General features: G+C 32.4%; 4 protein-coding genes and 1 long non-coding RNA gene across 6 annotated transcripts; 1 reads left to right on the top strand and 4 right to left on the bottom strand.

The window, feature by feature from the left end:
- Window positions 1-125: 125 nt before the first annotated feature.
- Window positions 126-4,362, bottom strand: LOC108224715 (uncharacterized). Of its 2 annotated transcripts, none has more exons than XM_017399414.2 (5): window positions 3,832-4,362; window positions 2,263-2,437; window positions 1,329-1,606; window positions 1,016-1,156; window positions 126-742 (listed from the first exon to the last, which is right to left on the bottom strand). In XM_017399414.2, exons 1-4 carry the CDS (start codon window positions 4,252-4,254, stop codon window positions 1,049-1,051), a joined length of 984 nt encoding a protein of 327 aa, XP_017254903.1. In that variant the 5' UTR covers window positions 4,255-4,362; the 3' UTR covers window positions 126-742; window positions 1,016-1,048. The 2 variants fall into 2 exon arrangements, with proteins under 2 accessions (XP_017254903.1, XP_017254902.1); XM_017399413.2 differs by having other exon boundaries at window positions 126-428.
- A 352-nt stretch (window positions 4,363-4,714) lies between these two features.
- On the bottom strand, window positions 4,715-8,275 carry LOC108224767 (uncharacterized). Its single transcript, XR_010284756.1, has 3 exons — window positions 8,135-8,275; window positions 8,025-8,054; window positions 4,715-5,495 (listed from the first exon to the last, which is right to left on the bottom strand). It is a non-coding gene; the product is annotated as an uncharacterized LOC108224767 (long non-coding RNA).
- A 2,146-nt stretch (window positions 8,276-10,421) lies between these two features.
- LOC108226116 (protein FAR1-RELATED SEQUENCE 11-like) lies at window positions 10,422-12,780 on the bottom strand. Its single transcript, XM_017401066.2, has 4 exons — window positions 11,839-12,780; window positions 11,256-11,696; window positions 10,995-11,171; window positions 10,422-10,934 (listed from the first exon to the last, which is right to left on the bottom strand). The coding sequence occupies exons 1-4, from the start codon at window positions 12,778-12,780 to the stop codon at window positions 10,422-10,424; spliced, it is 2,073 nt and encodes a 690-aa protein (XP_017256555.2).
- A 4,378-nt stretch (window positions 12,781-17,158) lies between these two features.
- LOC108224671 (cystinosin homolog) lies at window positions 17,159-20,611 on the top strand. Its single transcript, XM_017399356.2, has 8 exons — window positions 17,159-17,574; window positions 17,653-17,785; window positions 18,222-18,311; window positions 18,473-18,597; window positions 18,830-18,872; window positions 19,349-19,466; window positions 19,566-19,615; window positions 20,248-20,611. The coding sequence occupies exons 1-8, from the start codon at window positions 17,456-17,458 to the stop codon at window positions 20,392-20,394; spliced, it is 825 nt and encodes a 274-aa protein (XP_017254845.1). The 5' UTR covers window positions 17,159-17,455; the 3' UTR covers window positions 20,395-20,611.
- A 923-nt stretch (window positions 20,612-21,534) lies between these two features.
- Window positions 21,535-25,833, bottom strand: LOC108225358 (protein WVD2-like 7). The gene is made up of 8 exons (XM_017400201.2): window positions 25,658-25,833; window positions 25,011-25,532; window positions 24,550-24,912; window positions 24,387-24,445; window positions 22,739-22,847; window positions 22,588-22,650; window positions 22,255-22,341; window positions 21,535-21,901 (listed from the first exon to the last, which is right to left on the bottom strand). Exons 1-8 carry the CDS (start codon window positions 25,727-25,729, stop codon window positions 21,677-21,679), a joined length of 1,500 nt encoding a protein of 499 aa, XP_017255690.1. The 5' UTR covers window positions 25,730-25,833; the 3' UTR covers window positions 21,535-21,676.
- Window positions 25,834-25,985: the final 152 nt, after the last annotated feature.

The following is a 25,985-nucleotide window of genomic DNA, read 5'->3' as shown; positions in this document are numbered from 1 at the left end:
TTCATGAAACTAGTGTGATCCTTCTAGTATACCCTTAATCTCAATCTAATGTATTAGCAAATCTTCTTGGATGCAATTCTTATAGTCACACAACCATTGAATGATTCACTCACAATCGGTACCACTGAACGAGAAGATTGCAGTATTTATAATTTTATTCCTGTCATATGGAAGGAGTTTATCAATTTATAACAAAATTTAACTGTCAATCCAACTATATAGAGATCATCTATGAGAACACACAACCAACTCAGCAGCTACCAAACATCAAGTGCACATTGTTACTACCAAACCAATCATGAAGTTGTTTCCAGCAGCTTTGTCTTTGTGTTTTATGATTTGCCTTCAACTCGGGAATGATGTTGAAGCGAGCACACGGCTTCCATTGCTCATAAATCCACAAACGCTTGACTCCTCGCAGTACATAACTGTCACAGGTAAGCAACTTAGATATGTAACTAAAAAGGCTTCTGTGACAAAGTTGCGTTAACGTGTTTTTAACTAAATCTTTTATGACCTAGCATAAAGAACAGATTAGGTAACAAAAAATATATAATTTCTCAACAAAATTGACAAGATTCTCTTGTCATAGGGTGCAGCAGTAATTGCGAGACTTCTTGCTGCTATTGTAATATAAAGAAACAGCCACCAGTGTGCTTAAAGTGCTGCCACGAAATTCCTTGACGCACAAGTACTCAGCATCTCAACTTTTCCAGACTTGCAACGAAGCAAATTAAACAGGCTGCAGTATACATCACCCGCAGAGATGGTCATTTAGGTTGCCACAACAACTAAAACTTATGGAATGTACTACCTATTAGTCAGTCGGATTTAAGGAAAAACAAGTATATAGTATTTGTGTAAAAAGGTCTTATTGTGATTATCAGGCAATCTAGAGCCATCAGTGCAATACACAACAAAGACTGATTCAAGCTCTTCAGCAATACACATGATCAATTGTATAAGGAAACCAAACCAACATAGATCTAAATGAAAAAGGTAGATTATCATGTACCTAATTTATTATAACTGGTAAATTGCATAGTGCTTAAAATCTTCTTGAAAGTCCAAGAAACACAACAGCAGATGCTATTTGAACCTTAAGGTCAGCGACATCCAGATCATGGCCACCTTCAACCAGACCCCACCTATCAACCTGCAAATTTCATAAAATATATACGTAACTTAATATTGACAAAGATTCTTTGATGTAATTAAATGTTCATCATGTAATGTCATATTGTCATCCATATAAATACAGGATTTTTTTTTTTTCTTCTCTTGCATCATTGGAAAGTTTGGGTCAAAGGCGTGGGATTTTAAGATACCTGCAAATCTTCCTCAAGTCTGATTAATTCGATGGCTTCATCAATCTGCAATTTCCCACGAAAGATTCCAATGGCAATAATTAAAGAGTGGGCTGCCGAAGCAAGAGCATCAATAGCTGCCAATTCACAGTCATTTGTTGCTTTGAGGAGGCTCTTAATTGCATTCACAAGTCCGTCATCCTGCTTACCCCCAAAAAAGCTGGAGTATAGTACAGGCTTAAAGCCAAACTCAGATTCTACCCACTTAAGTAAAGGATCAATCTTCTCCTCTTGCCGTTCTGCAGATTAAAAATCGCGAGGCAAAATTAATAAATTATAAAGATCTCCATAGTGAAGCTTAGAAAGTGAAAACTTTAATACACAATCAAACACTTAAAATGGCACTTCTAGTTGGCCTAAAAAAATAACTAACTTGAGTATAAATGCAGAGTTAAATTACAAGCTTTAACCCATCATAAGTGCTTACTAATTGCTAGGCTGTCTGTTGTCCCTAATTAGATCATAATTATCGGATACGTACTATGCTGTAGTATCCCTAAGTTTATTTCAGCAACTAACAGAGTCCATTGACCAGTTTGTACCTCACATCAACATACTATAACAGTGTCTATATTACTATATTAGAAGCCCCTGGCTATTAGGCAAATTAAGTTTAAGATGCAGGTCTGCATAGCGAGTAAAATATGGAACCGAGTCTTGAAATTTCATCACCCTACATTTGAAATGGGGTCATAAAAGAACATGTTATGACATCTATATCACAGGACAAGACAAATGTTTTCCTACATCCAAAATCCATCTTTAGGTCTAAAGGGCTACACGCATAGCTTAAATTTGTTAACCAGTTCAGTTAGCAACTTAGCATCAACATCTGACTATCTTATTTTCTTGAAACAAGTAATAAGGTAATTCGAATTATTAAAAATATACATACCAAGGACACCACTAGTAAGGTCATTATCTCCAGGAGCACGGCAGAATACCAAATCTTGAGGAAACCTCTGCATCAAATGATCGATTATCTTCGACCTTGTGAGAGGAACTCTTTCCAAAGCAGTGCATGCAAGCTTCATAATAGGCATAGTGAATGGCCTGATTCCATCTGCTTGCTACAATCACCATATCGTTAAATATAAATTCCCCATAATCCACGATAAGAAACTTAGAAAATCATGAAATTTGAGATACAAAACAGTAGTTTCATTTTGAGCAATCTTAGTAAAGAACAGAAAGCCCATTAAAACTGTTAAAAAACAAAGCAAAACAAAAAAATATGTTGATATGATATGATTAGCTACAAACAGAGAAATATCAAAGATATTCTTACTTCTTACAATAAATGTGAATATCAATTGCAGAAAATTCATGAATACTTAAAATCAGAATAATAAATTAAAAACTTATCTAACAGGAGAACAAAATCTGTTTGCAATTTTCCTGCCATAATACTTCCACTGATCTGGTGATCCACAGCTATAATACAGCTAAACATACTAGCACAATAAAACTGTATCATAATCCTGTTGAGTTTCTATTTTTTTGATACAATTGTCTAATTAGTTGAACGGAGTAATGCAGATTCAACCACTAAATAACTGGCTGCTGCATAGAAGGTAAAATTAAAGAAAAAAGAAAATTTCAGATAAAGTAAAAGAAGCTTTATAGTGATAACATATCAAAATTGCAACTTTTAGTTCCCCTTCTAATTTGTTCTCATTTTTTAGAAGCTGCAAGGCTACAGTGCTAACTTTATAACATTCCAAGTACGAAGCAAAGTGTAACAAGGATTGAATCAATTACAAAGCATGTCAATACAGTATTCAATGAGAACCGCCAGGGTTCAACACATTTATAATTGGAATATAAACTATTGTTCTGGGGTACATGCAACTGCGGTTTAACAATAATGCTGTTGAACCTGATTATCAAAAGAGATACACCATAGTATTTTTCATTTTGGTTTCCTATTCAGCTGGTCCTCAATTGAAATAGACCCAATAGTAACTGTCAGTGGTCTCTCCCATACTCCACCACTTTTTGCCGAAAATGGACATTTTGTCTTCGATCTTTACCTAAAAAATAATGTTCCACGCAGCCCCACCAAATTTTAAAACAGGTTCCTTGATACAAAAATATAACTTGGCAGCTGCTTAGGATAATTACCAAGTTCCACTGTTGCATCAAAAACTTATAACCATAACCCCACAAAAGACTGGCTCAAATCCCGAAAATTATAGTCAAGGTAAAACTTGTTACACTTCAGTATCTAAAACAACACTGAGCCCACAAACCCTCCCCCCCCCCCCCCCCCCCCCCCCAAAACATTTCAGTTTAATCCAATTAACTACACATATAATTCAAATCAAGTAGATTAAAAAGCTCGATAATAGTTTACTTGGTGCAATGTACAATATAGCAGATGCACAAACATCCAGTAGAACCTCAATAAATGAATAATCTCGATAAACGAATAAAATTCTCGGGTACTTGGAAATGGGTATACCTGATAATCCCACTCAGCAGCTATAGCCATAGCAAGAAAATGATTAGGACACTTCAGAGGCCGCTTCGACGGAGTCTTCAAAGTCCTATAATCAAGCATAACATGCCACCCATTCCCATCTTCAGCCTCTCTCGTGCTCACTTTCTTGTAAAACTTCTTCCCCACTATCGACCCCGTCATAAACGACATCGGCATCGTCACCGACGACGACGGCGTCGATTTGGGCACCCCCTTCACGTATATGCTCTCGTCTTTGTCCGGCTTGCTTTCAGGAGCTTCAGAGAAGCTGAATGACGATGATGGGTCGTCGGAGGAGGCCACGGCGGCGGCGGCGGAGCTGAGGTGGCGAGATTGGGGAAAGGGGGGTTTGATTTGAAGTGGGTTTAGGGAAATTAGGGTTTTTCTGATCACATTTAGCGCCATTAGAGGAGAATAATTATGAATTCGAGGTGATTCTGGGATTGATTTCAACTGAAATGGCCAGGGTCTATACCACTGATAATCTCTCCCCGCCTGAGAATATATCGAATATTGACGGTAAATAAAAAAAGTATTTTTTTCTAATTATTAAAAACTGAAAAATATATGTTACAATAATTATATATATCAATGATATAATTTTTAAAAAAAAATTGAATAATATATATTATTATGGGTCAAAATTTGGATAATTTAACGAACGCAAATCATTATTTTGAGGTGAAAAACTAAAAAAAGTTGAATTTTAAGTTCACCATAATCTTGACCATATTTAATTTTATTTTGGGATAAGAAAAATTGGAAGCACATTTTTATATTTCTATGAAAATTTTTAATATTATTTTGCATAGGCAAACATGAAAATGAAGTTTAAAAAAAGGTTCATTTTGAGGACATCACTACATCAACTCAGAAATGAAGTTTCTTATTATGCAACCATAATATGGGATAACCAAGGAAACAAGCAGATGATCCACAATTTACATCAGCTGATTCTTTATTCTAAAGCAATCCTCAAACTAGAGATACCAGTTGGCTGGCTGCTGCTACAAAACTTAAAGCAAATATAAATGTCTATAAGATAAATCGCTTGCACCAAACCTCTCGTTTCTGTCTCGAATTTCATGCAATTGCTTCACTTCATCTCGTCAATCTATGTTACCTGCCTCATCCTTTGAGTCTGAAAACACGAGAGACACGACAACATCTTTGACTGCAATAATCAGGAACAATCTCATTAGGACCAAGATCCAAGTTCGGGTCATTTCTTGGTGCACGTAGTCTGCCATAATCTCCTGAAATTCAGATGCACTGCTACTTCGTCCAGCATTGGCCACTGAACGAACACCACGTCCGGCGTGCTTTAGACTCTCGTCTTTAACCTTCTGCATAGCTTCACCTCCGGATGCATATCCCCTTGCAAAAACTTCTCCCTGAGACATGACTCCCGGGATTACTTGGTGACACTTGAATCCAGGGATGCCACGTTGAAAGCTTGATCCATAGTGGTGCAGTGGTATTCCAGAAAGTCCGACCTTTTTCTCTGTGGTGCAGAGTGCATGGAAACTTTTGGTGCTTTTCAGGGTTGCGTCTGCATAGAGTTCCCTCATAACTCGAGCAGAGTTCATTTTTCCAAAAACTTTGCTCAATAATTGCTTCGGGTTTGCCATCTTTCACAAAATAATCTAAATAAAGTAGACCGTTAATGAGAATGCATCAAAAATATATCATAGTCTCATAGATGAATATAATCACAATCTCCACCAAATAACATCAATAATATACTGATGTGATAATTACTTAAATCAGAAAAGACAATTTTAGTTCATAACTACTCAGTCTATTAGCTCTCTATCCTCCAATCTCCATATTGATTCAAAAACCAGCACTACAAAAATCATAAAGTGCCCATCACCTATGTTATACGACGCGCTTCGTCAGACAAAATCTTGTTGTATATATTTTAAAAGAGTAAGGCTTCTGTCATTAAAATACGTCAGCTTGATAACATGAAATAAGTATTTGATCATGCACAACAGGTAAAATATATATAACCAAAAAGTAATTTCATTTATGCAAGAAATAGACAGCTCCACCCATTGCGTCACTAAAAAGCAAGTACCATTCCAGACTAATGCAAGTATATTTGAAACTAAATCAGGCTATATAGAAATAGAACTATAGAAGAAGTATGATGAACTAAAATTGCTTCCCAGGGGTCAGCCCAGTTACTGCTGCCTCAGGCAATGATCAGTTGTCTAAGAAAAAACATAATAGCATGCTAAAAAGAAAAACTTCTTTCCTGTAAAAACATAATGTCAACCCCCTTGGACAATGCTCCTTTCTAATTATGCAGGCGAGGGATATCGTAAAAATCAAATGACAATGTTGACTAATAACAAGCAAGTATTAATTCAAGAATTTTTAACTGATAACAAGCAAGAATAAATTCAAAAATAATTAAAAAACATTGCATGCTAAAAAATGCAATTACAATAAGCTCAAATTTATTAAGTTTGCACAGTTTATACTTTATACTTCAAAAACTTTTAGTTGAGTTATATGAAATCCGTATTTCATTATGAACCAAAATATGTAATGAATGAGAATTTATAGAGGAATGATACAGGTTTTAAGCTTGACAAACAGAATGAAGTGTTCCTTCATTCATACTTGGAATGCCTAAACCTTCCATTCTTCTTAGTTTGGGCCCTGTGAATGAATTCTGGTTGGGAAATATTCTTAGCATATGACATGTACATGTTCATGTGTTCTTCTCCATGAGAGATCCGACTTGTTTACCATATCTAATCTCCAACATCAATACAATGTGTTCTAAAACTTTCTAGATCTTGATAATAATGATAAAAGAATCTTGACATGGGGAGAGAATTTTATCTTCAGGAAGATTACTTATCCATGGATATTCTAGAAACATTTCTATCCCGGAGGTATTTTTACATGCTCTATTATTACTATCAAGTATCAACCCTTGTTAAAGTATGAGTAAACAAAAAGTCCAACATAATTATACTATCACATATTTTAGTTACAATAATAGGGAAAAATTAAAAGCAAAATTATACATGATGATACTTGATCCTCAAAAACAATTGCATACACAAACAATTTAACTACAGACAAAGCCCTCACAAATTAGATTTCTAATAGCCTCGGTTAACTAGTGTATAAACACCTAAGATTATAAAATTAAAGACCAGGATAAGAATTCTGGACAAAGAATATAGAGAAAAGAAACCACCATTATCATAAGATATCCCCTGTAGTGGATATTATTATGCAAGCACATTTTCTGACAATCATCTCTACTAGTGTTTCTAACATATACTAATAACAGACCGCATTGGTTTTAGCATCATACAGCATCTAAATAATTTAGTCACACGCAAGTGCATTTATATATATATACTTGTATGAAACCTCAATATAGTCATGTGCACAAGCTGCTATGCACCTAGGCAGATCCAGCGATTGAAAAGTAAAGACAGGGATCAGAACTCTAGACAAAAGATACAGAATTAGGAAACCACAATTATCACAAATTCACAATATACCACCTGCTAGTGTTCTTTCCACTTTCTCCCCTAAATCTAAAATATAAATTTTATTCTTCCTTTTCATTATTTCATGTAACATTTGGCCAACTTTATTAAATTGAACAAAACATATACTAGTTATTTGTAGTTTTAGTTAATAACGTAACCTACTAGGGAAATTTGTAAAATTTACTACCTATAAGTATCCATATTTGATCTTTTGGAGCCAATACCACTTTAGCATCAGAAGCACCCAATTGCGACGATTAAGGTAGGATGCTTCGACTGAACGTTGAATTACGGTTAGGTTAATATATCCAACTGAAACATTTATTTAGCAGATCACAAGATTGAATAACTAAAGTGCAGCTCATTGTATAAGTGTATAACAAGTTCAGAGTTTAGACAAGTACAGATATAGGGTTAACTAAATCTATTTGCTGTCCATCTATCAGTCTATCACTATAATTTACCCTGTTATTCTGTTAAGGAGATCTTTCGCGGCTCCCCCTAACACCTCGAGATTTTAGAAAATTCGCAACGTGATAAATCAAGAATATTTCTTATACCTAAATACACAAAACATAACATACATACAAAACCTCGCCAGAAACATGAAAGAACAACCAAGAAAATATGTTAAGCAGAAATTGATACCTTGTAGAATTGTGATAATGGTCTTCGAATCTGAAATCAAACAAAAATTGAAAATGAGCTAGCGACAGGAATAAATACATATAACCGGTACTATATGCCTATCGCCTCACCAGAATACCCAGTTCCCGATACGACGGGATGTGAATGTAATTGTTTGACCGTGAATTCACGATTTGGGGATATAAGGTTTTCTGAGGAAACACAATTTTTTCAGGAATATTTTTCAACTCGAAAGTAAAAAAATTTGGGAACGAGGTAAAAAAAAGTTATGTGTTTTATTATAAAGAGTATAACTTTTTATCGAATTGAAGTCTATGTTTCATATAAGATGTGTTATTTTCTAGATACTCTGTAATTACTTTTTGTTATTAAAAAATTAAAAGGTCTCGGCTAAAATAATTGTTCCAAAAAATTGAAAATATATATATAATTGATTTTGATTATATATTGAGCCGCACAGAGTTGATTTATTGTTGCATCTTAACATAAAAAAGTCTCAGAACATTTTACAAATATTTTTAAAGTAAAACACATTATGAAATTTATTGAATTGCATCAGTTTAGAGAATACAAAATAACATAATTCTATGATGAATTGTCATAGAATTTGAAATATGTTATATTATAACTAAATATTTCATATATTTATAAATAATCTAAAATCTAGATTATATTAAATCTCGATTGAATAAACACACATTTTAGTCAATTAAAAAAATTATTATTTAAATTGAACTGGGTAGCCAAGTGCGGAGCGTATAAGTGTTGAAATTATCTGAGTAGTAAGTCCAACTCAAGATGAGCGATCTCCTGTTCCGACTTCCACAGAGCATTCGGTAGCACAATCAAGACATCGACGACTTCTATGTCCATGCGGGAATGGAACGGCAGAAGTTTTAGGAATTCAAGAGAAGATCACGACGATACGAGTGGTTTTACTATAGGTGTCCACTTGGATCTTGATCTTACATGACCCCATCGATCCTGGGCATGTAAAAATTTGATTCCCTGAAACATAACTAGAATTAAATTGGATGAATATGTTAAAAACTCCTCCCTTTTCTTATATTATTATTTTCTTTTTCCTAATAAACAGTCTTTTTCTTCGAATAATTCACTGCCAAATTTAGGAAATGACAAGTATAGAATATTACTTCGTATTTAAAAGTTAAAAACAATGTATCATCAGCCAGCAAACAAATTATAGCTTCAAGTCGAACACTATGGAACTCGCACATGTACTCAACGACTTTGATACGTGTACATATAACCAATTTTCTAAACATAGGCTGATTTTCAACAAAACCCACATCGAATAAGTCCAAACATTTTAAACAGAAATACGATCAAACACTTCAAAAGGAGAGACAAACAAACACACTTCAAAAGGAGAGACACAAATATCCAAATAAATTTGATTTTATTCAAAGAAATCAACGAAAATGAAAGAAAATAAACGGATTGGGACTTTCCACTGGAGAAAACCAGTAAAAACTCCTCACATAAAAGGTTACTCCTAAGAATGGTTTAGGTCTCGAGCGCTCAAATGAATAACACAATTTACGAAGAAGTTCTTGAGATTAATCGACAATTGATGTGCAGCTGGATGATTGGAATGATTCATGTTCAAGTGTCCAGGACTGCAAAAGTTAATTGTTTTTAGTATTGATCATAAAGAAATATTATGTTATGTTAAATAAATCTATATACGGATTGTCTATCCTGTGCCCTCAGGGCACAGGTTAAGCTAGTTAAGATGTTATCTTTTTCTGGCCCACCACCTTGTCCTCTCTCCTGTTCACGTCAAACTAAACATCATAATTAATACTTTCTCGACTACTGTGTTTTTTTCTTAACCTTTTCAATTCTGAGAAACTTTCATTTAAAAATAAAATTATTAATAGATTTTTTTTGTTTTACAATAAGTAAAAATATTTCTACTTTATTAATGATATTTTATAATAAGTAAAAATATTTCTGATATTTTATAACAGAGATATAAATAAAATAATAAATTATTATATTTTAATATATTATAATATTTTCAATTTTCAAATATCAATGTATATTGTAATATATTCTATATTTCATGTTAAACACCACGACACATTTTAAATTTTGCAGTTGGACATTTTAATATATAATTTAATATAATATATTGTAATAATTATTTTTGAAGTTAATATATCATCTTTATATAAATATGTTATTGTGAATACACGTATTTTATTTAAATTATAGAGAAATTATCTAACATTAATAATATGTAAGCATATGCAAATTTAAACAAAAAAATAAATAAACAATAGCACTTTTAAGAAATATAAGAAACATTAATTTAATATTAGAATTTCAAAGATTCAAGACATAGTCATTACAATAAATTTAACAAGATCTCTAGATTTTCAAGCACAAAATAGGATTTATGCTGCTGGAGTTTTTGTCTTCTTGATTTTTCTTCCTTTTTGCCTCATGATTCACACTAAAATTTCCCCTTTCTGGACAAGTTGTAACATTATGACCAACTATCTTACAGTAGCTACATCTTTTAGATTTTTTGGCCAGCTCTTTTCCACTTTTCATTCTTCCTTTCTTGGGACGTCCCTTTGTGATGGAAGTTGGAGGGCACTGAACAATTTCTGCAGGATCACGTCTCATACCTTCTTCCTCAACAGCTATTTCCTCTCCACATGGATAAAAATTCTCAGGAATAGTCTCACAAGTATAATGATCACTCATGCCATCTTGAAATTCATCACGACACCAACGTAATGGCAAATACTTAACAGAAATTTGAAAATGATCTTCATGGAGAAACATACTCAATATGTGACGACAAATAATTCCCCAAAATTCAAAATTTTTGCAACTGCAACTCACTACATCATTCTCGCATATTACCTCATGTGTCTGTGAATGTAAATATTTGTAATACTTCACCTTAAAAATGGATGGGGTCAATTTAGATACCTGGTACAGAGTTGCCCGTTCAAACTGTTCTTGAAATTTTTTGAAAGAAAATTTTGTGAAGAGATTATACACTTGCTCCTCCAAAGGTGACAACGTTCTTAAAGATGAACCTCTGTAAGTATCCAACATGGTGTGATGTAGGTTACTCTGTCCAATATCTTCAATAGCAAGATCAACCTATAGAATTAAATATTAAAATCAATAAATTTAAAACACAATAAATTAAAATAATATACATGACTTTTAAGTAAAACAACCTACTTGTTTCATAAGTTGAGTCAAACTTGAGCGAGAATTTGTAAAACCTTTTACAAAACTATTTATACTTTCAGATCTCCCTGTAGTTGTCATGCCACCAAAAAAATATCCACGGAGATAGGATGGTACCCAAAATTCTTTCACTTCATACAACCCTTTGATATGCTTATTTTCTTGCAGATTATACTTTGAAATTATCTCAGGCCAATCATGTTCAAAATCTTCAATATTATCCAACTTATAAAGCTTATAAAACTCACCACACCAAGTAAAATATTTCTCCCTGAGAATTGAGGTAAACCAGCTACTAAATTTTGAGGTGATATGCCAAATACAAAATGCATGCTTAGTGAATGGCATTTCAACTTTGATAGCTTGTTTAATACATGCATCTTGATCTGTAATGATAGTCTGAGGAGGCTTTCTCATGAGTGTAACAAAAGTCTGTCAACCAAAACAATAATAAATTTAAACATATTAAAATTTATATATGTGCAACTATATAAATTTATGAATATAAAATATTATTACTATAAACAAATATATATATAGTCATATATATAATTATTACAAATAAATTTTGTACCTTCATCAGCCATTGAAATGTGTCCAGGGTTTCATTCCTGAGCAGAGCACAACCAAATAATATTGTTCTTCCATGATTGTCAATTCCAACAAATATGCCAAAAGGCATGTCATAATAATTTACCTTATATGTTGTGTCAAATGCCACAGCATCTCCATACTTTTTGTAGCCATTGAAGCAATATGCAGGTACCCATAAAATATGCTCCAACCTATTTTGTTCATCAACTGTGTAGTTATATTGAAAATTTGGATTTTCAATTTTCTCCACTTTACACTGCTCCAGAAGACTCATCACATCATTTTGTCCATTTTTTTGACGAATTTTTCCTAAGAAATTATGAACATCCTTACGGAAAAAGGGAAGATCTCCGTGTCTCATATTTTTCTCCAACTCCATCACCCTCATTATTTGTCTAACAGAGAGCCCTGCTTCTTTATATAATAAAATTTGCTCTTCATCTTCTTTTGATATTGCACGGTAAGATGGAAGAAAACGTACTTGATCAGGTGGCAATAATTTGTGGTTATGTTCCACAACAAATCTGGTAACATGCCATTCTTCCGGAAAAATCTCAAAAGATCTTTTCAAGAGTATTCGAATTGAGGCTTTACATCCACACCGTGTAGACTCTCTGTTTCTTTGATTCTTATTCACATCCACAATCTTTTTATCAGGAAATCCCTCACGATGACAAAAAAAATCTCTCCTATTCACTTTTCCATCCTTTTTACTTGTTGTGAATCTTCCTTTTCTAACAGAAAAACCACTTCTTTTGGCATATATCTCATAAAATTTACAAGCTTCTTCTTCACTTGAAAAGGATTGACCAAGAAAAGGCTCAAAATTATTTTCAACAGGGTGTTCATCTATTTCTCCACCACATGTATTAAAACTAATACCATCACCATCATCAGTGGGGAGTTCATTCAAATCAATCATATTATAACCTCTGCATCATTATTAAACTAAATCAAAATATAATTATTTAAGAGTATATACACATATCATACCTACATCACACATTATGTATACTAACAATACTAACAAAATTACAAAGAAGTAAAGTTAGTGTTAATACCTGCTATGTAGTACCGGTGACTCTGCTTAGATTTGAGTTTCTGGATATAAGCACTGTATATAAGCACTAAAGAATGAAATCATAAGGTGAATAATGTGATTAAGGAACAAGGAGACGGAGAAGGATGGTATCTCAAACTTTTGGCGCGCAGAAGATCAAAGGACAATTGATATTGATATGCATAATTTTACTTTTCAATCTGATGTTTGCTATTTTTATAAAAATGTGTGCTTTGTTAAATTTTTATACAAGTTATTAGAAATTGTTGATCTTGTAAACTTTATACTATTTTATTATTAAATAAAATAAGTATAGTAAAAATAAAATAAATTAATATTTTAAAATAAATATATAGTTTAATATAAAAATAAGAGTAAAGAATATTAAAGTAAAATAAAAATATATTATGTTATTTATATATATGATATTAGTTATTGTTAAATCTACTGTAATGACAATATCTTGAATGTTTGAAATTCTACAAATATTATTAATTTTATGTTTCTTATATTTCTCATATGCTATTTTTTGTTCAAATTTGCATATAACATATTTATATTTTTAGCATATGTAAAATGTTTGTTAAATCAAATAAATGATAATGTAAAATTGAAGTACACGTGATTTTTTTGACCTCATGTTTATCAAGTTCCAAATAATTTATATTTTAAATATAATGCAGTGAACATAATAAAATTATATATTTTTATTTATATATTTATAATATGTAAAAAGAGTAAAACCAAATAAATTAAGTTAATATTTTTACTTATTGTAAAACAAAAAAAATCTATTAATAATTTTATTTTTAAATGAAAGTTTCTCAGAATTGAAAAGGTTAAGAAAAAAACACGGTAGTCGAGAAAGTATTAATTATGATGTTTAGTTTGACGTGAACAGGAGAGAGGACAAGGTGCTGGGTCAGAAAAAGAGAGCATCTTAACTAGCTTAACCTGTGCCCTGAGGGCACAGGATAGACAATCCGATATATATATCAAGATCGTACTCAATAGAGAATCAATGTTTAAAATAACAACATAAAATTACTAAGGTTCCATTGCAGAATCTTATATTTTACATATTTTATGATCTAAATCTAAATATATATTTTTTTCATCATTGTGTGTGTTCAGAAATAATTTCAAAAACATAATATATACATAAGACATTTTCATGTGCAACTGCTGAACCCTAACTAATATAAAAAATAAAGTAAGGGTTACCGGGTTCTCTGTCTAGTGGTTTTCTTTTGAAAATGACCCTATATCAATAACTATTCAGTAATTTTATTATTTTTTTTCTAATCCCATTTTAATATATGTAAGAAGTATATGTCATTTAACCAAATTTTTTCTAAAATTAGTAGTACTCTCTCACCCCCCTCATTTGTTTACACGGAGGACAGGGGCTCGACACACAATATAATGTTCTCATAAAACGTAGTTTGATAAATTATTTTGAATTTTTTTCTGAATAAAAATTTAATATTCATGTTTTATAAAAAATTTAAAAATATGTTATAAAACTATATTTTATATGCGTTTTAAAATTCGTGTCGAACGTCGCAGAGGGAGTATGTGTTACGAAACGTTAAGTTAAAAAAAGTTTGTAACCTTCGCTTCATGGAATAAGATATTCCTTCTATATTTCTTGTAATCTTGTGAAATAAGATACTAGTACTATTCAACAAGATTCTACGCATATTTGTTGTCGTTTTGTATAACATGCTTCGCCCCCTTTTCTTTCAGTCACGTTTTGTTTTCAAAATATGTTTAGAATTTTATAGTTACCTCTCTCGTGCACGCTGGCAACATAATTAATGTACCCGTACTCTAAAGAAGCATAAGATTGAATTAATATTTTAAATATTTAATATAAAATTAAATTGATTACTAAAAAATATATAAAATTATCAGTTGAATTAATAATTTAAAATCATTTTTAAATTCATATCTCCGCACTATCTTACGATGCCTTGGCGCCTTTTACTTATTATATACTTACTTATATATAATAAACGTAAGAGAGATAATTTGGACGTATAATTTTATGGATCAAAAACTTATCATCCGTTAGATCGTATATTAAACAAATAAGCACCGTTGGATTAGAAAAGAATTAAATTATATTTTATAAGGAAATTGATATCTACTTGCATGTTTATAATTCTTTTTATGAGTCCAAAACAAATTCTGTCTTTCATGTGTTTTTGGTTTTTTTTTAATCCAAAATAAATATTTCTTGCCAATTTTAATTGTAGAATCGTATAAACCGTCACAAAATTATTTTTATCCATCGGATCGTATATTGAACAAATAAGCACCATTAGATTAGAAGAAAATTAACTTACGTTCCATAAGACAACAGATATCTACTTGCATGTTTATAATTCATTTTCTGAATTCAAAACAAATTTTGTCTTTCACGTGTTTATGATTTTTTTTTTAATCCAAAATAAATTTTTTCTACCAGTTTTATTTGTAGAAATCATATAAATCGCACCGTCACAAAATTATTTTATCTAATATATTTTAAAATTAATAAGTCCGATTTATGTTAGAACGAATACAAAAACTTTTTCTTAATCCAAAACAAATTCTACCATCTTATTGCATGTTTACGATTCATCTTCTTCATTCAAAACAAATTATGTTTATCAATTTTAATCTAGAACCGTAAAAAGTTTTAGAAAAATATTTAAATCACATTATAATAATTCTAATATAAAATATATTTATATATATATAATCTAATAGGAGTTGGCGTCACGTATTCTAATTAAAATAATTTAAAATTTGATAGAAAGAATTTAATACTTTGGCATGATACATACAATTTTAATTTATTATTTATAAATTAATTTTCTTACACCATTTAAAATATATTTAAAAAAATTTATAAATAATTAAAAAGCTCTCGTGCCTCGCACGGGCTGTAAGCTAGTTATTAAACAAAATTAGCAAGGCATGCTTTTAACTTAATATCTTAACCAATTTAACATTTATATATATTACATGATATCTACTTTATATCTATTTTGATATAACTTTTATAATTAATATATTTCATATGAATTTATTATAACTTCTTGTTCACATTTATGTTAATATATTCGTGTCACCTTAGATTAGATGAGTATGGTGAATTGGTGATATGGACAGATAAATTAAGAACCGCCGGTAACATAGTTTTCTTTTCTTTTTTTGATAAAAATCGGCAACATATTACATAATTTATACTTAAATGCTATATATATAAATAACAAATATATGAAATTTTTACTTTTAAAATAATTAAAAAATAAATTTTAAAAAATAAATTTTAAGTTGCTTGTCCAAAACACCTAACTTATCTAATTTGAGAGGTATGACTTATGAGTAATTTTAAATTGGACCGTTTGTGTGAGGTTAAAATAAGTACTTCTTGCTTTAAGTAAAAAAAGCGAATAGAAGTTAAAAATTAGTTAAGATTTAAAACCGATTAAAGTGTTTGCAAAGAAGTAAAAGTCATGAAACAAAAGCTGGTATTCTTAGTTTTTTTATAGGTAATTCTCACTTTTTACGCAAACCGTATGAAAAAATGTTTCTAACTTATAAATCCAGAAACCGGGTTTAAAATCCGGAGGGCAACCCCTCTATGCTGATTGAAGAAGATAAATATGATAAATTTTCATATATAGTAATTATTTATTAGTTAAATTTACTATCATAATTGATGAATCAATTCAACATGTAATTAGCTTGATTAAAGATAAAAGTTATATTCGATATTATAATTTTTTGGTATAATTAATTTTTAAAATAAATAAATAAATAGAGTACATATATACTATAAGTCATAATTCTGAAAAAAGAGAAGAAAAATATGAAGTTTCCCAAATTTTCGTTTAATTAGATAATTTATATATATATATAAATAGTATTGTTATTATTATAAACATAAGTAGGGGTGGCAGTTTCGGGTAACAGGTCGTGTTCGTGTTAAAAATCGGGTCGATTTCGAGTCGATTTCGGATCAAGCTAAAATCACTTAAAATTGAATAAAACTGAAAATTGAAATTATTAGAAATGAAATTCCAATTTCCGGTCATGTCGGGTCCATTTCGTGTCAAACGGGTGATTTTCGGATCATTTTCGAATTTTATCTCAGTAAATCGGGTTGCGGGTTCGAGTCGGATTCGATTCGTGTATGATATTTCCAACACTAAACATAAGTAACCGAATATTGTCAGATTAGGAAAAAAATTGGATATCTTACATTTTGCGAGAGAGAAAAGAAGTGGGCGAATAAAGACGAGATTATGGGCCAAATTCATGGGGTGTTGTACAAGAACACGATACGATGATACAACCCAAAAGTCAAATCTCTGATTTTCGCTGCAAATTTATTTTCTGATACCCCCACAATTCAATTCTCGTTTCGAAAACAAAACCCAATCCAACACTCCCCCATCTCTCTCTATATCTATCTATATATATATGTATGCACACAAACACTGATACATACATACATTCTTGATACTTAAAACAACCCACCATGGCAGCTTGGAACTCATTTCATCTGGAGATCTTGTACACTGTGTTTGGTTGGGTTGCTTTTGTTTCTTGGTCCATCAGCTTCTACCCTCAAGTTTTCTTGAATTTTCGAAGAAAAAGGTAGAATCTTTTTGTTGATCAATTCATATTTAATCTTTGTTTATTTGTTTTTGTTGATGGGGTTTTGTTTTCTTGCAGTGTTGTGGGCTTGAATTTTGATTTTGTGGTGCTTAATTTGACTAAGCATTCTACCTATCTTATATACAATGCTTCTCTGTTCTTTAGTACTACTATTCAGGAGCAGTATCGTCGCAAGTATGGCCGTGATGAGGTTCATTTCTTTCGAAACTATCCTCTTTTTATGTCTGCTTGAGGGTGTTTAAAATTGTAGTCCTTGTATCAGGTTTCTAAGAAAATGTTACAGATATGAGTTTTATCTGCAACTCTGTTTTTTTTTTTAAAAGAGTTGATTTTTCGGTTGCAGACGGTATATAACTTAGATTAAACCATTGTACATAATTGGCTGGTAAGAGAAACGTATGGTGATTGCATCTAGTCATTTGTCTGGTCACTCTTATATTTTCTACTAATTCTGTTTCTACTTGTATTGAAACTTCATCGTAGTGAGATTACTTTGATAAGTGCAAATGAAGCTAGTCACGTGGTATAAGAAGTCTTTAATGATGTACTTACTGTGAAAGAGCGAAGTTGGTAACAAATAATATCTATTAATACTAACTCTTTAGTTTTTCTTTCTTTAAATGCAGCTGATACCGGTTGCTGCAAATGATGTAGCTTTCTCGATCCATGCTGTGTTACTCACCGTGATTACTTTATTCCAAATTGCAATATATGATGTGAGCATCTTATTCTGTAATTATTACTTTTGAACAGTAAAAATGGCATTGTCAAAATATTAAGTACAATATGAGTAAATTTGATTAACATGTACAAGAGAGCATATATTGAGTATGAGCGTAGAAGCTTACATAAACACTCGTTTTGGTGGTATTTACAGAGGGGACTCCAAAAGGTGTCAAAGATTTGTCTTGGAATAGTTTCTGCTGCTTGGTTGGGTGCTATTATTTGTGTGTTCATAGCTTTACCACATCATTCCTGGCTCTGGCTGATATCCTGTTTCAGGTATGATACATATTCCTGCAAATCCAATAAAAACCTACACATATGCTTGCACTTTGTGGATTGTTTTTGCACTCTGTGATATATTGTGTGATATTTTTACAATATAATGTCACATGCTAAATATTACATACCTCGATTACCTATGCAGTATGCAGTTTTAAAATTTTGATGCATACTATATTAATTGTATATCTTATTTTCTAATATTGTGTTCTCTCAATCAAAATTGCAGCACAATACAAGTGATCATGACTGTTGTCAAATATATTCCGCAGGTGATTGTTGACACTTTTAAACAATTATATACTGTTTTCCTTATCATGAATCTGCTCAAAATTTTCTTTCTGAGCATCTTTAACTATAGTATTCTGATGGTGCATGCTTCCACTACAAATTGCAGTGATTTAAATATTATGTTGTCACATCTTTCTGATGTTTTATCATCTGCAACATCGGGTATCTAAAGTATGCATTTTTTGTTAGGGATACAATCAATAAATATGGTCTTTTAATATTATGGTAATGTTTACATCCACCAGTTAGAATTGTCTATCAGAATACAAGTATGACATTAAATAACAGAAGCCTCCTACAGTCAAGGTTCCTTATACCGCCCTAGTTTGGTTAATATTTCATAGTGTGTTAAATCTGTAGGCTATATGCCTTTTACTTCTTTATACATAGTATAGTAAGCAATTTTCACATATTAAGAAGAGCTTGAGTGTATTTTACTATATGACAATGAATACAGGCAATTATGAACTTCCGTCGCAAGAGCACTATTGGATTTAGCATTGGCAATATATTGCTTGATTTACTTGGAGGATTGACCAATTATGGGCAGATGGCTGTGCAATCTATAGATCAAAGTAAGTTCCTTTTTCCTCAGCTTATGAGGTTTCCTGAAAAGACACACAGTTGGCATCTGAACTTATATCAGTGTATACTTGGTTTTCTTATCTTTCCAGATTCATGGGTGAACTTTTACGGAAATATAGGGAAGACATTGCTATCTTTGGTGAGTGATTTTGTACTTTCAAGTATTCACTGTGACTCTGATTTTTAGTGGTTTGCCTTGTCTGTACTACCAGTAAATATTAAATAGTATCCTCATCTTTGTGTATATATGTTCTTTTGAGCTATTCTTGCTAATTACTGTATTATATGTTGTGCCTTGCTGTACTGTCTTATATGTTGTGCCAAGTGGTGTCTTGTTAAGTCTTAACAACGAAACGACGAATGTATCACAACAAATTGGTATTAAAAGATTAATTATTCATCATTTAGTGTCCAAAACCAAGATTGTTTACAGCTAAAGTTATATGTTACTTGTATATATCACCCATAGAGTTACTTAACTACAACTTGACCAGTTATTAGATGTATAACCTATTAATCTGTATTAAAGAATTGTATTTTGAGGTTCCAAAATTTGTATAATCTGAAATAAATTTATCTACAATGTTTTGAATTTCGTGTCTTTATAGAATGATGTGAAAAAAATAATCTTAGAACCAGTACTAAGTAGGATTTTAGATAAGAATCCCGCTCAATAGGATATTACGCTTATATAGTGGAGACTTGTGTCAAGTGATTCTTCTGTATTGTACTAATATAGTGCATTTATTTTGGTGAATCTATTATTACCAGGTCTCTATCTTCTTTGACATTCTCTTCATCGTGCAACATTATGTGCTGTATCCAGAGAAGAGACGTGCAAAGTCTCCAACTGTTGATGTGGTAAGCAAGGAGCCGCTTATTGAATCTTCTGAGAACCCACACACAGAAGATGTGTAGTGTTATGTTAGTTCTGTATATATCTTATGCTGCAGGTTCATAAATATTTTTATTTAAACCAGCCAAACTGTGGTTGTTCTGGTTCTGTATGGCGAGATGCCACAAATACATAACTAAAAAGAATCTGGGTACATGCATTTATTAGATGTAACACGACACATCTGTATAGCAGTAAACTTGCAGATACTGTGTATATATAAAATAATTACATTTTATATCTGTAGAGCAGTAAACTTGAAACATTAGCCAATGTTTCAAGCATTTTGGTAGGTATGGTTAAGAGATCATTGCAGGTGATAGAATGTTGTGCATGGCGATGGTGTACCTGAAACTGCCCGACAAGGGCGGTTTCTTGTACCGTTCATCTGTGCAGTGGAATGGGAAAGTGATGGCTGATGAATATATGCAAGTGATGAACTAAAGTTGGTATGTTTGGCTGTAGGTGGCTGAGGAGGAGCCTAAGCAGATGGAGAATGTTTGATTGATGAAGTATAGAAGCCCCAAAGAATAGCTGCATAAAAAATGATCTCTTGTATTTGCTTGTGGTGTCCTTTATTCTTTGTTACCAAAGGGTTTTAAAAAGCATGGGATTAACAAGAATGCACTAAAGTCATTTTTTAAGCATTAAGAGAAGTGTTTGTTGACATACAAGAAACATTTATATTGGCATCAAAAAGTTGAAAAAATCATTTTGCAAACATATTACTAAGAAACTTGTCCTTGAGATAGTTCGTGCTCACTGCTTACAAACCTAGTTATGTAGTCCTTATACATTTAATCGCGTTTTTTTAAACCGAATGTGCTCAAACTCACCAAGTTCCAAATATGGAGTAAGCAAGGAGGAAATGTTACAAGTACTATAGAATAAAAATAAATTAGAAAATAAGAAAAGATTGAAAATAATCCTGGGCCAACACAAATAAGAAAAGATTAAAAATAATCCGGGAATTCCGGTTCAAGTTGAAAATTTTCAGAATTGGTTCTAAATGGTATGAGGCATATTTGGCTTAAGATTTAAATTTGAGGCTTAGATTATTAATTTATTAGAGTTTGACTGATCCTATTATTGATAACGGTTGTATTCTGCATTAGAATGGTGAATCTCGTATTTTTATCCTGAACACACTTTTAGCCCGTGACACTTTGAGATGGCAATCTATGCATATCAATTATAATAGTAAAACATTCCGAGGGAACAAAATTTACACTGAGACACCGATCAAAGAATTTAAAATATGTCTAGCACTTATAAACCACACTAGCTCTTACTTATGTAATGAAATCAATGTTGTTTGTGCTGATCCGTGCTGAGTTTCTTGGAATGAATTTTTCGCGGAGTCATGGCTGGTAGTGACAGATTACGTGATGGCGTCTGACTATTTTTCTTACAGACATTCTTATAGGCATTGTTCTTGGCTGCAGACTTTGTTAGAAGATTTTTGGTTTCAGTTGTACTGGCACTTGACTTGCCTTCAACTTTAGGTGACTGACTTGGAAGTTCTTGAGTCTGCAAATATGCAAAAGTAGTGGTAAATAAACTACTCCCTCTGTCCCCAGAGTTGGTTATCTTGGAGGACGGGGGCTTGACACGTATTTTAATACTCCTATAGAACGTATACACCTTAAAATGCGTGCCAAGCAATCAAAAAACTTGTAAAAAATGAGAGGGATGGAGGGAGTACTATGCTAGGAGTGTCGACTTACTAATTTAAGTAGCAAATAAGATCAAGGGATCAAGGCACTATTGTTACCAATGAACCTCAGATAGGTATAATTTGGCTATTCCAAGAATCTTTGGATAACATTATAATCCTCTGTTAAAAAAAAAGAGAGACGAAAGGCTCATGAGAATCAGAATACCTTTCTGTCCCTATAGAATTGAGGAAGAGGCCGAGCTTTGAAACAAAGACTTTGACGCAGTTTCCAAACTTCTGTTTCTGCTCTTTCCTGAAAAAAAATAAAATTAAAAGATCTCAATGATGAAGAACTAGAGCTTACAAGTTTATATAGCATCATTGTTGCAAATTAACTGACAAATCACATTTCATGGATATGGTTTTGGGATTAGACTATTAATGGTAGAGAAAACACTGGAAACAGATTTTATAAATGCTAGTTCAATAAACTAGGATGTCATTCAGTTATGAGTTTTTATATCTTAAATATACACAAGAAAGGGCTTCAAGAAGTTACCTTGGATTTTGTGTGCATTTGGACTTTCTCTGTTTCTTTCTCACTAAATCTTTCTTCAAGTCTCTGAAAGTATTGCATTTCACGTTAGAAGATTGAAAAATCCAATTAAAACTAAGTCTGATGATGAGAGAACTAAAAAGCATAGTCATACCTGCTTTCTTTTTTCAGCTCTTAACTCTGTTCTCAGGAGAAAAGGAGTTGATGATGTCGAACATTGTAATGTTTTCTGACAGGCGCTGAAGGACTTGGAGCAACTGGCACTAAGAAGACAATTGATGTATTAATCCATATGTATGGTCATCCGAACATTCACAAGCTAAAGTCATAAGGAGTTATAGATATCTAGATTCCGTAATTCAGTACAAGGGTTCTTAGAGCATCAACAGCAGCATCTTAGCCCTTTCCTTAAATATAATATAAAATATTGGATTCTACTGATTTAAGATAAGGGTTTGTCTAGTGTGTGCCCATGAGCACATGCCAAGCACGGAAACTCATAAATTTGATGTGTTTTCATTGGTGTGGTTGGTGTGAATGCAGGGGGGCCATCATTATTAAAAGAGTGTAAGCCAATCAAAACATAGAAAAACTATCAAATTTTGTGCTTAGTGTGTGCCCATGGGCACACACTAGAAAAACCGTTAAGATAATAATAGTTATTCTCACCTCCAACAATATTCCGTATATTCATTCCTTATATACTATTTTATTATTAAAAGTTACCATTATTGCAATAGGTGAAGAGAGAGAACATGCTTGTATTCAAAATTTATTAAGAGCAACTCCAACAGTTTCTCTATTTGGAGTCTTAAACCAAAATATGAGGAATATGGGAAAATAATCCACTCCAACAGTATCTTAATGATTCCCTAAATCACTAAGATCCACTAGCCATGCCTTATCTTTAGGTAACCTCTCTCCTCTGCTAAATCTTATTTTATAATAAATTTTGAATACAAACATGTTCTCTCTTTTCACCTATTGCAATAATGGTAACTTTTAATAATAAAATAGTATATAAGGAATGAATATAAGGAATATTGTTGGAGGTGAGAATAGCTATTATTATCTTAAGTCGCTAGGATCCAATATTTTATATTATATTTAAGGAATAGGCTAAGATGCTGCTGGAAATGCTCTAAACATAAGGCATGGCTAGTGGATCTTAGTGATTTAGGGAATCACTAAGATACTGTTGGAGTGGATTATTTTCTCATATTCCTCATATTTTGGTTTAAGACTTCAAATAGGGAAGCTGCTGGAGTTGCTCTCCAACGGTACTCCTAAATCATTCCCTAAACAATAATATAAAATGTGGCTCCTAGTAAGTTAATACACCGGAAAACGTGAGAACTCCAATGCTACTCTTTATATTTGGCTCCTTATTCACATTTTATATTTATTTTATATAAATGAGAGGAAAAAGTTAAATAAAAGAGAGAGAATATTGAAGGAAAAATAATATAATATTGAGTTAGGAGCTACTAGATGCTCTTTAAAAGAAAGGAGAGAGAGTAGGCTCCTAAATTTTTAAAGAGCATCTAGGAGCCCATTGGAGCACTAAATTTTGATTTGCTCCTAAATTTTAGACTTAGGAGCTTGTTTAGAGAGCCCCTTGGAGTTGCTCTAAAGCATTCAAAATGACGATGCCTTTTCATTGTAAAAGGATTGGTAACATTTAGGCTTGATTTATTAAATTTTACATTGCGCTGACAATTTTATATGACATACTTGATGATCATTGGAAAAACAAAAGGCATGTAATAAGATTGACACTTTGATGCAGTTGAAATATATACCTTTTATTTACTGAAGAAGGAGTTACTGCAGATTGCTTCGGCTTTCTGTTCACGGATGCCTGTCGAAATCAAACAAACTAACATCAGGTACAAGAAAAATTTAACAACTATAGTAGAAAGAAACATATTGTGTAATGAAGAAAAGAATGAGTAGCACTAGTACCGCAGTTGAAGTTCTCAAAGGAGTTGCGAAGTCTTTTGTCCCCTTGTAAGAATTCTGCACATTTCTTGAATTTTCACTTTTCCTGATAGCTTGAGTAGATAGTGTATCAGGTTCAGCTGCAGTTGTGAAATTAATGGACTTCCGGTGGGGCTTTGGCGTCGATCTTTTCATATCCGTAGAGTTCATTTTGGACTTAACCGTCCTTGGTGTGAGATTATTGTTTTCTTTTCTTGGAAATGGAGGAGCTACATATTTAGCAGGTGAAGATGCAATTTTACTGAAAACCGATGACCTTAAAGAAGAAAATACCGGTCTCTTCTTGCTCGCGGACTTTGAAACATCCTTCTGGTAGGAATTGTGTTTCTGTTACAAGCACATTACATCCATCAACAATTACACATTATAAGTGTTTTACTACTAGTATTAATATTAAGGCAGAACTAAGAAAAAAATAAAATTACCTTAACCGAATTTTTCTCATTCTTTGGTATCTCATCAGTTTTTGATCCAGAGACCATATTCTGTTTATCAACATTAGGACAAATTTCCACTAGTACTTCTGTTTCTGTAGTCGAATCAGCTCGTTCCAGCCTATCAACTTCTGAGCTATCAGACTCAGCAATTACCGCGAATTCTTGATTTTTCTCAAGTACCACTTCCTCAGAGTCCTGTTTCATTGTTTCTGAATCCTGGCTAGTACTGTTGCATTCACTAAGCTGCTCTATGGTTTCACTTTCGGGTTCCAATGCATTACTCTCCGCATTTGCCTGCTCAAGCAAAGCTGCTGCCTTAGCAGCCGCAATTCTTTTGTAATGAGCTTCAAAGAAGGCTTTCTTTTGTGCAACAGAGCCTGGTTGAGCATATCTCTCCGCCTCCTCCACATGGCGCTTATTCGAAAAGGAGGACCATTTTTCCCATGCTAAAGATTCAGTCATGAATCGCCCGAATGAAACAGACTCACCAAGAGCATTCACCGGATTCCCCTGTTATAAAAATACTTAGCCAATTATGTCAAGAGACTCAAGAGTCAAGACATATAATTAAAAAGAATTTCCGACATTATACAGATAAGTCCGTCTCCTAACACCTCGAGTTTACGTAAACAAACCTGATAAGCTTCATTGGATAGACCAGAAGTGTAAGAGAAAGCAGGAGGCATAAAGCAAGCTGAATCTCCCATTTGTAACTTTAGGCCAGAAATGCAAAGCAAGCAGAATATGAAATTTGAAATGAGAAAAGCAGCCGTTACATAGGAGTATTTGTGTGAATATGGTGAAAGTTTTGAAATTCAAATAAAAAGAGAAGATTTGCAAATATAAAAAGTAGGGAGTGCGTGGGGTCATGAGAGCTAGGCTACACTGGAAAGCTGTTGAGTGTTTACTTTTTAAAAACTGGGTTGGGTCCATGTTTTGAAAGCTTGGTGTCTCTGTAGTCTG

Source organism: Daucus carota, chromosome 6 (genome assembly GCF_001625215.2).
Source record: "Daucus carota subsp. sativus chromosome 6, DH1 v3.0, whole genome shotgun sequence".
NCBI lineage: Eukaryota > Viridiplantae > Streptophyta > Magnoliopsida > Apiales > Apiaceae > Daucus > Daucus carota.
Note: the sequence above shows the minus strand (reverse complement) of the source record. Positions and strands in the feature narration are given on the sequence as shown.

What these genes read in the sequence shown, in the direction of transcription:
- LOC108224715 (XM_017399414.2), bottom strand. Translation starts at nt 4,254, where the DNA reads ATGGCGCTAAATGTGATCAGAAAAACCCTAATTTCCCTAAACCCACTT. An exon ending in CCTTACTAGTGGTGTCCTTG is followed by an intron (nt 1,607 to 2,262) that starts GTATGTATATTT and finishes TTTAATCTGCAG; the next exon opens with AACGGCAAGAGGAGAAGATT. An exon ending in GACTTGAGGAAGATTTGCAG is followed by an intron (nt 1,157 to 1,328) that starts GTATCTTAAAAT and finishes TGAAATTTGCAG; the next exon opens with GTTGATAGGTGGGGTCTGGT.
- LOC108226116 (XM_017401066.2), bottom strand. Translation starts at nt 12,780, where the DNA reads ATGATTGATTTGAATGAACTCCCCACTGATGATGGTGATGGTATTAGT. An exon ending in CATTTCAATGGCTGATGAAG is followed by an intron (nt 11,697 to 11,838) that starts GTACAAAATTTA and finishes TTTGGTTGACAG; the next exon opens with ACTTTTGTTACACTCATGAG. An exon ending in TGACTCAACTTATGAAACAA is followed by an intron (nt 11,172 to 11,255) that starts GTAGGTTGTTTT and finishes TTAATTCTATAG; the next exon opens with GTTGATCTTGCTATTGAAGA.
- LOC108224671 (XM_017399356.2), top strand. Translation starts at nt 17,456, where the DNA reads ATGGCAGCTTGGAACTCATTTCATCTGGAGATCTTGTACACTGTGTTT. An exon ending in TTGTCAAATATATTCCGCAG is followed by an intron (nt 18,873 to 19,348) that starts GTGATTGTTGAC and finishes CAATGAATACAG; the next exon opens with GCAATTATGAACTTCCGTCG. An exon ending in GGAAGACATTGCTATCTTTG is followed by an intron (nt 19,616 to 20,247) that starts GTGAGTGATTTT and finishes TATTATTACCAG; the next exon opens with GTCTCTATCTTCTTTGACAT.
- LOC108225358 (XM_017400201.2), bottom strand. Translation starts at nt 25,729, where the DNA reads ATGGGAGATTCAGCTTGCTTTATGCCTCCTGCTTTCTCTTACACTTCT. An exon ending in TATCCAATGAAGCTTATCAG is followed by an intron (nt 25,533 to 25,657) that starts GTTTGTTTACGT and finishes TTTTTATAACAG; the next exon opens with GGGAATCCGGTGAATGCTCT. An exon ending in AAATGCACACAAAATCCAAG is followed by an intron (nt 22,342 to 22,587) that starts GTAACTTCTTGA and finishes ATTTTTTTTCAG; the next exon opens with GAAAGAGCAGAAACAGAAGT.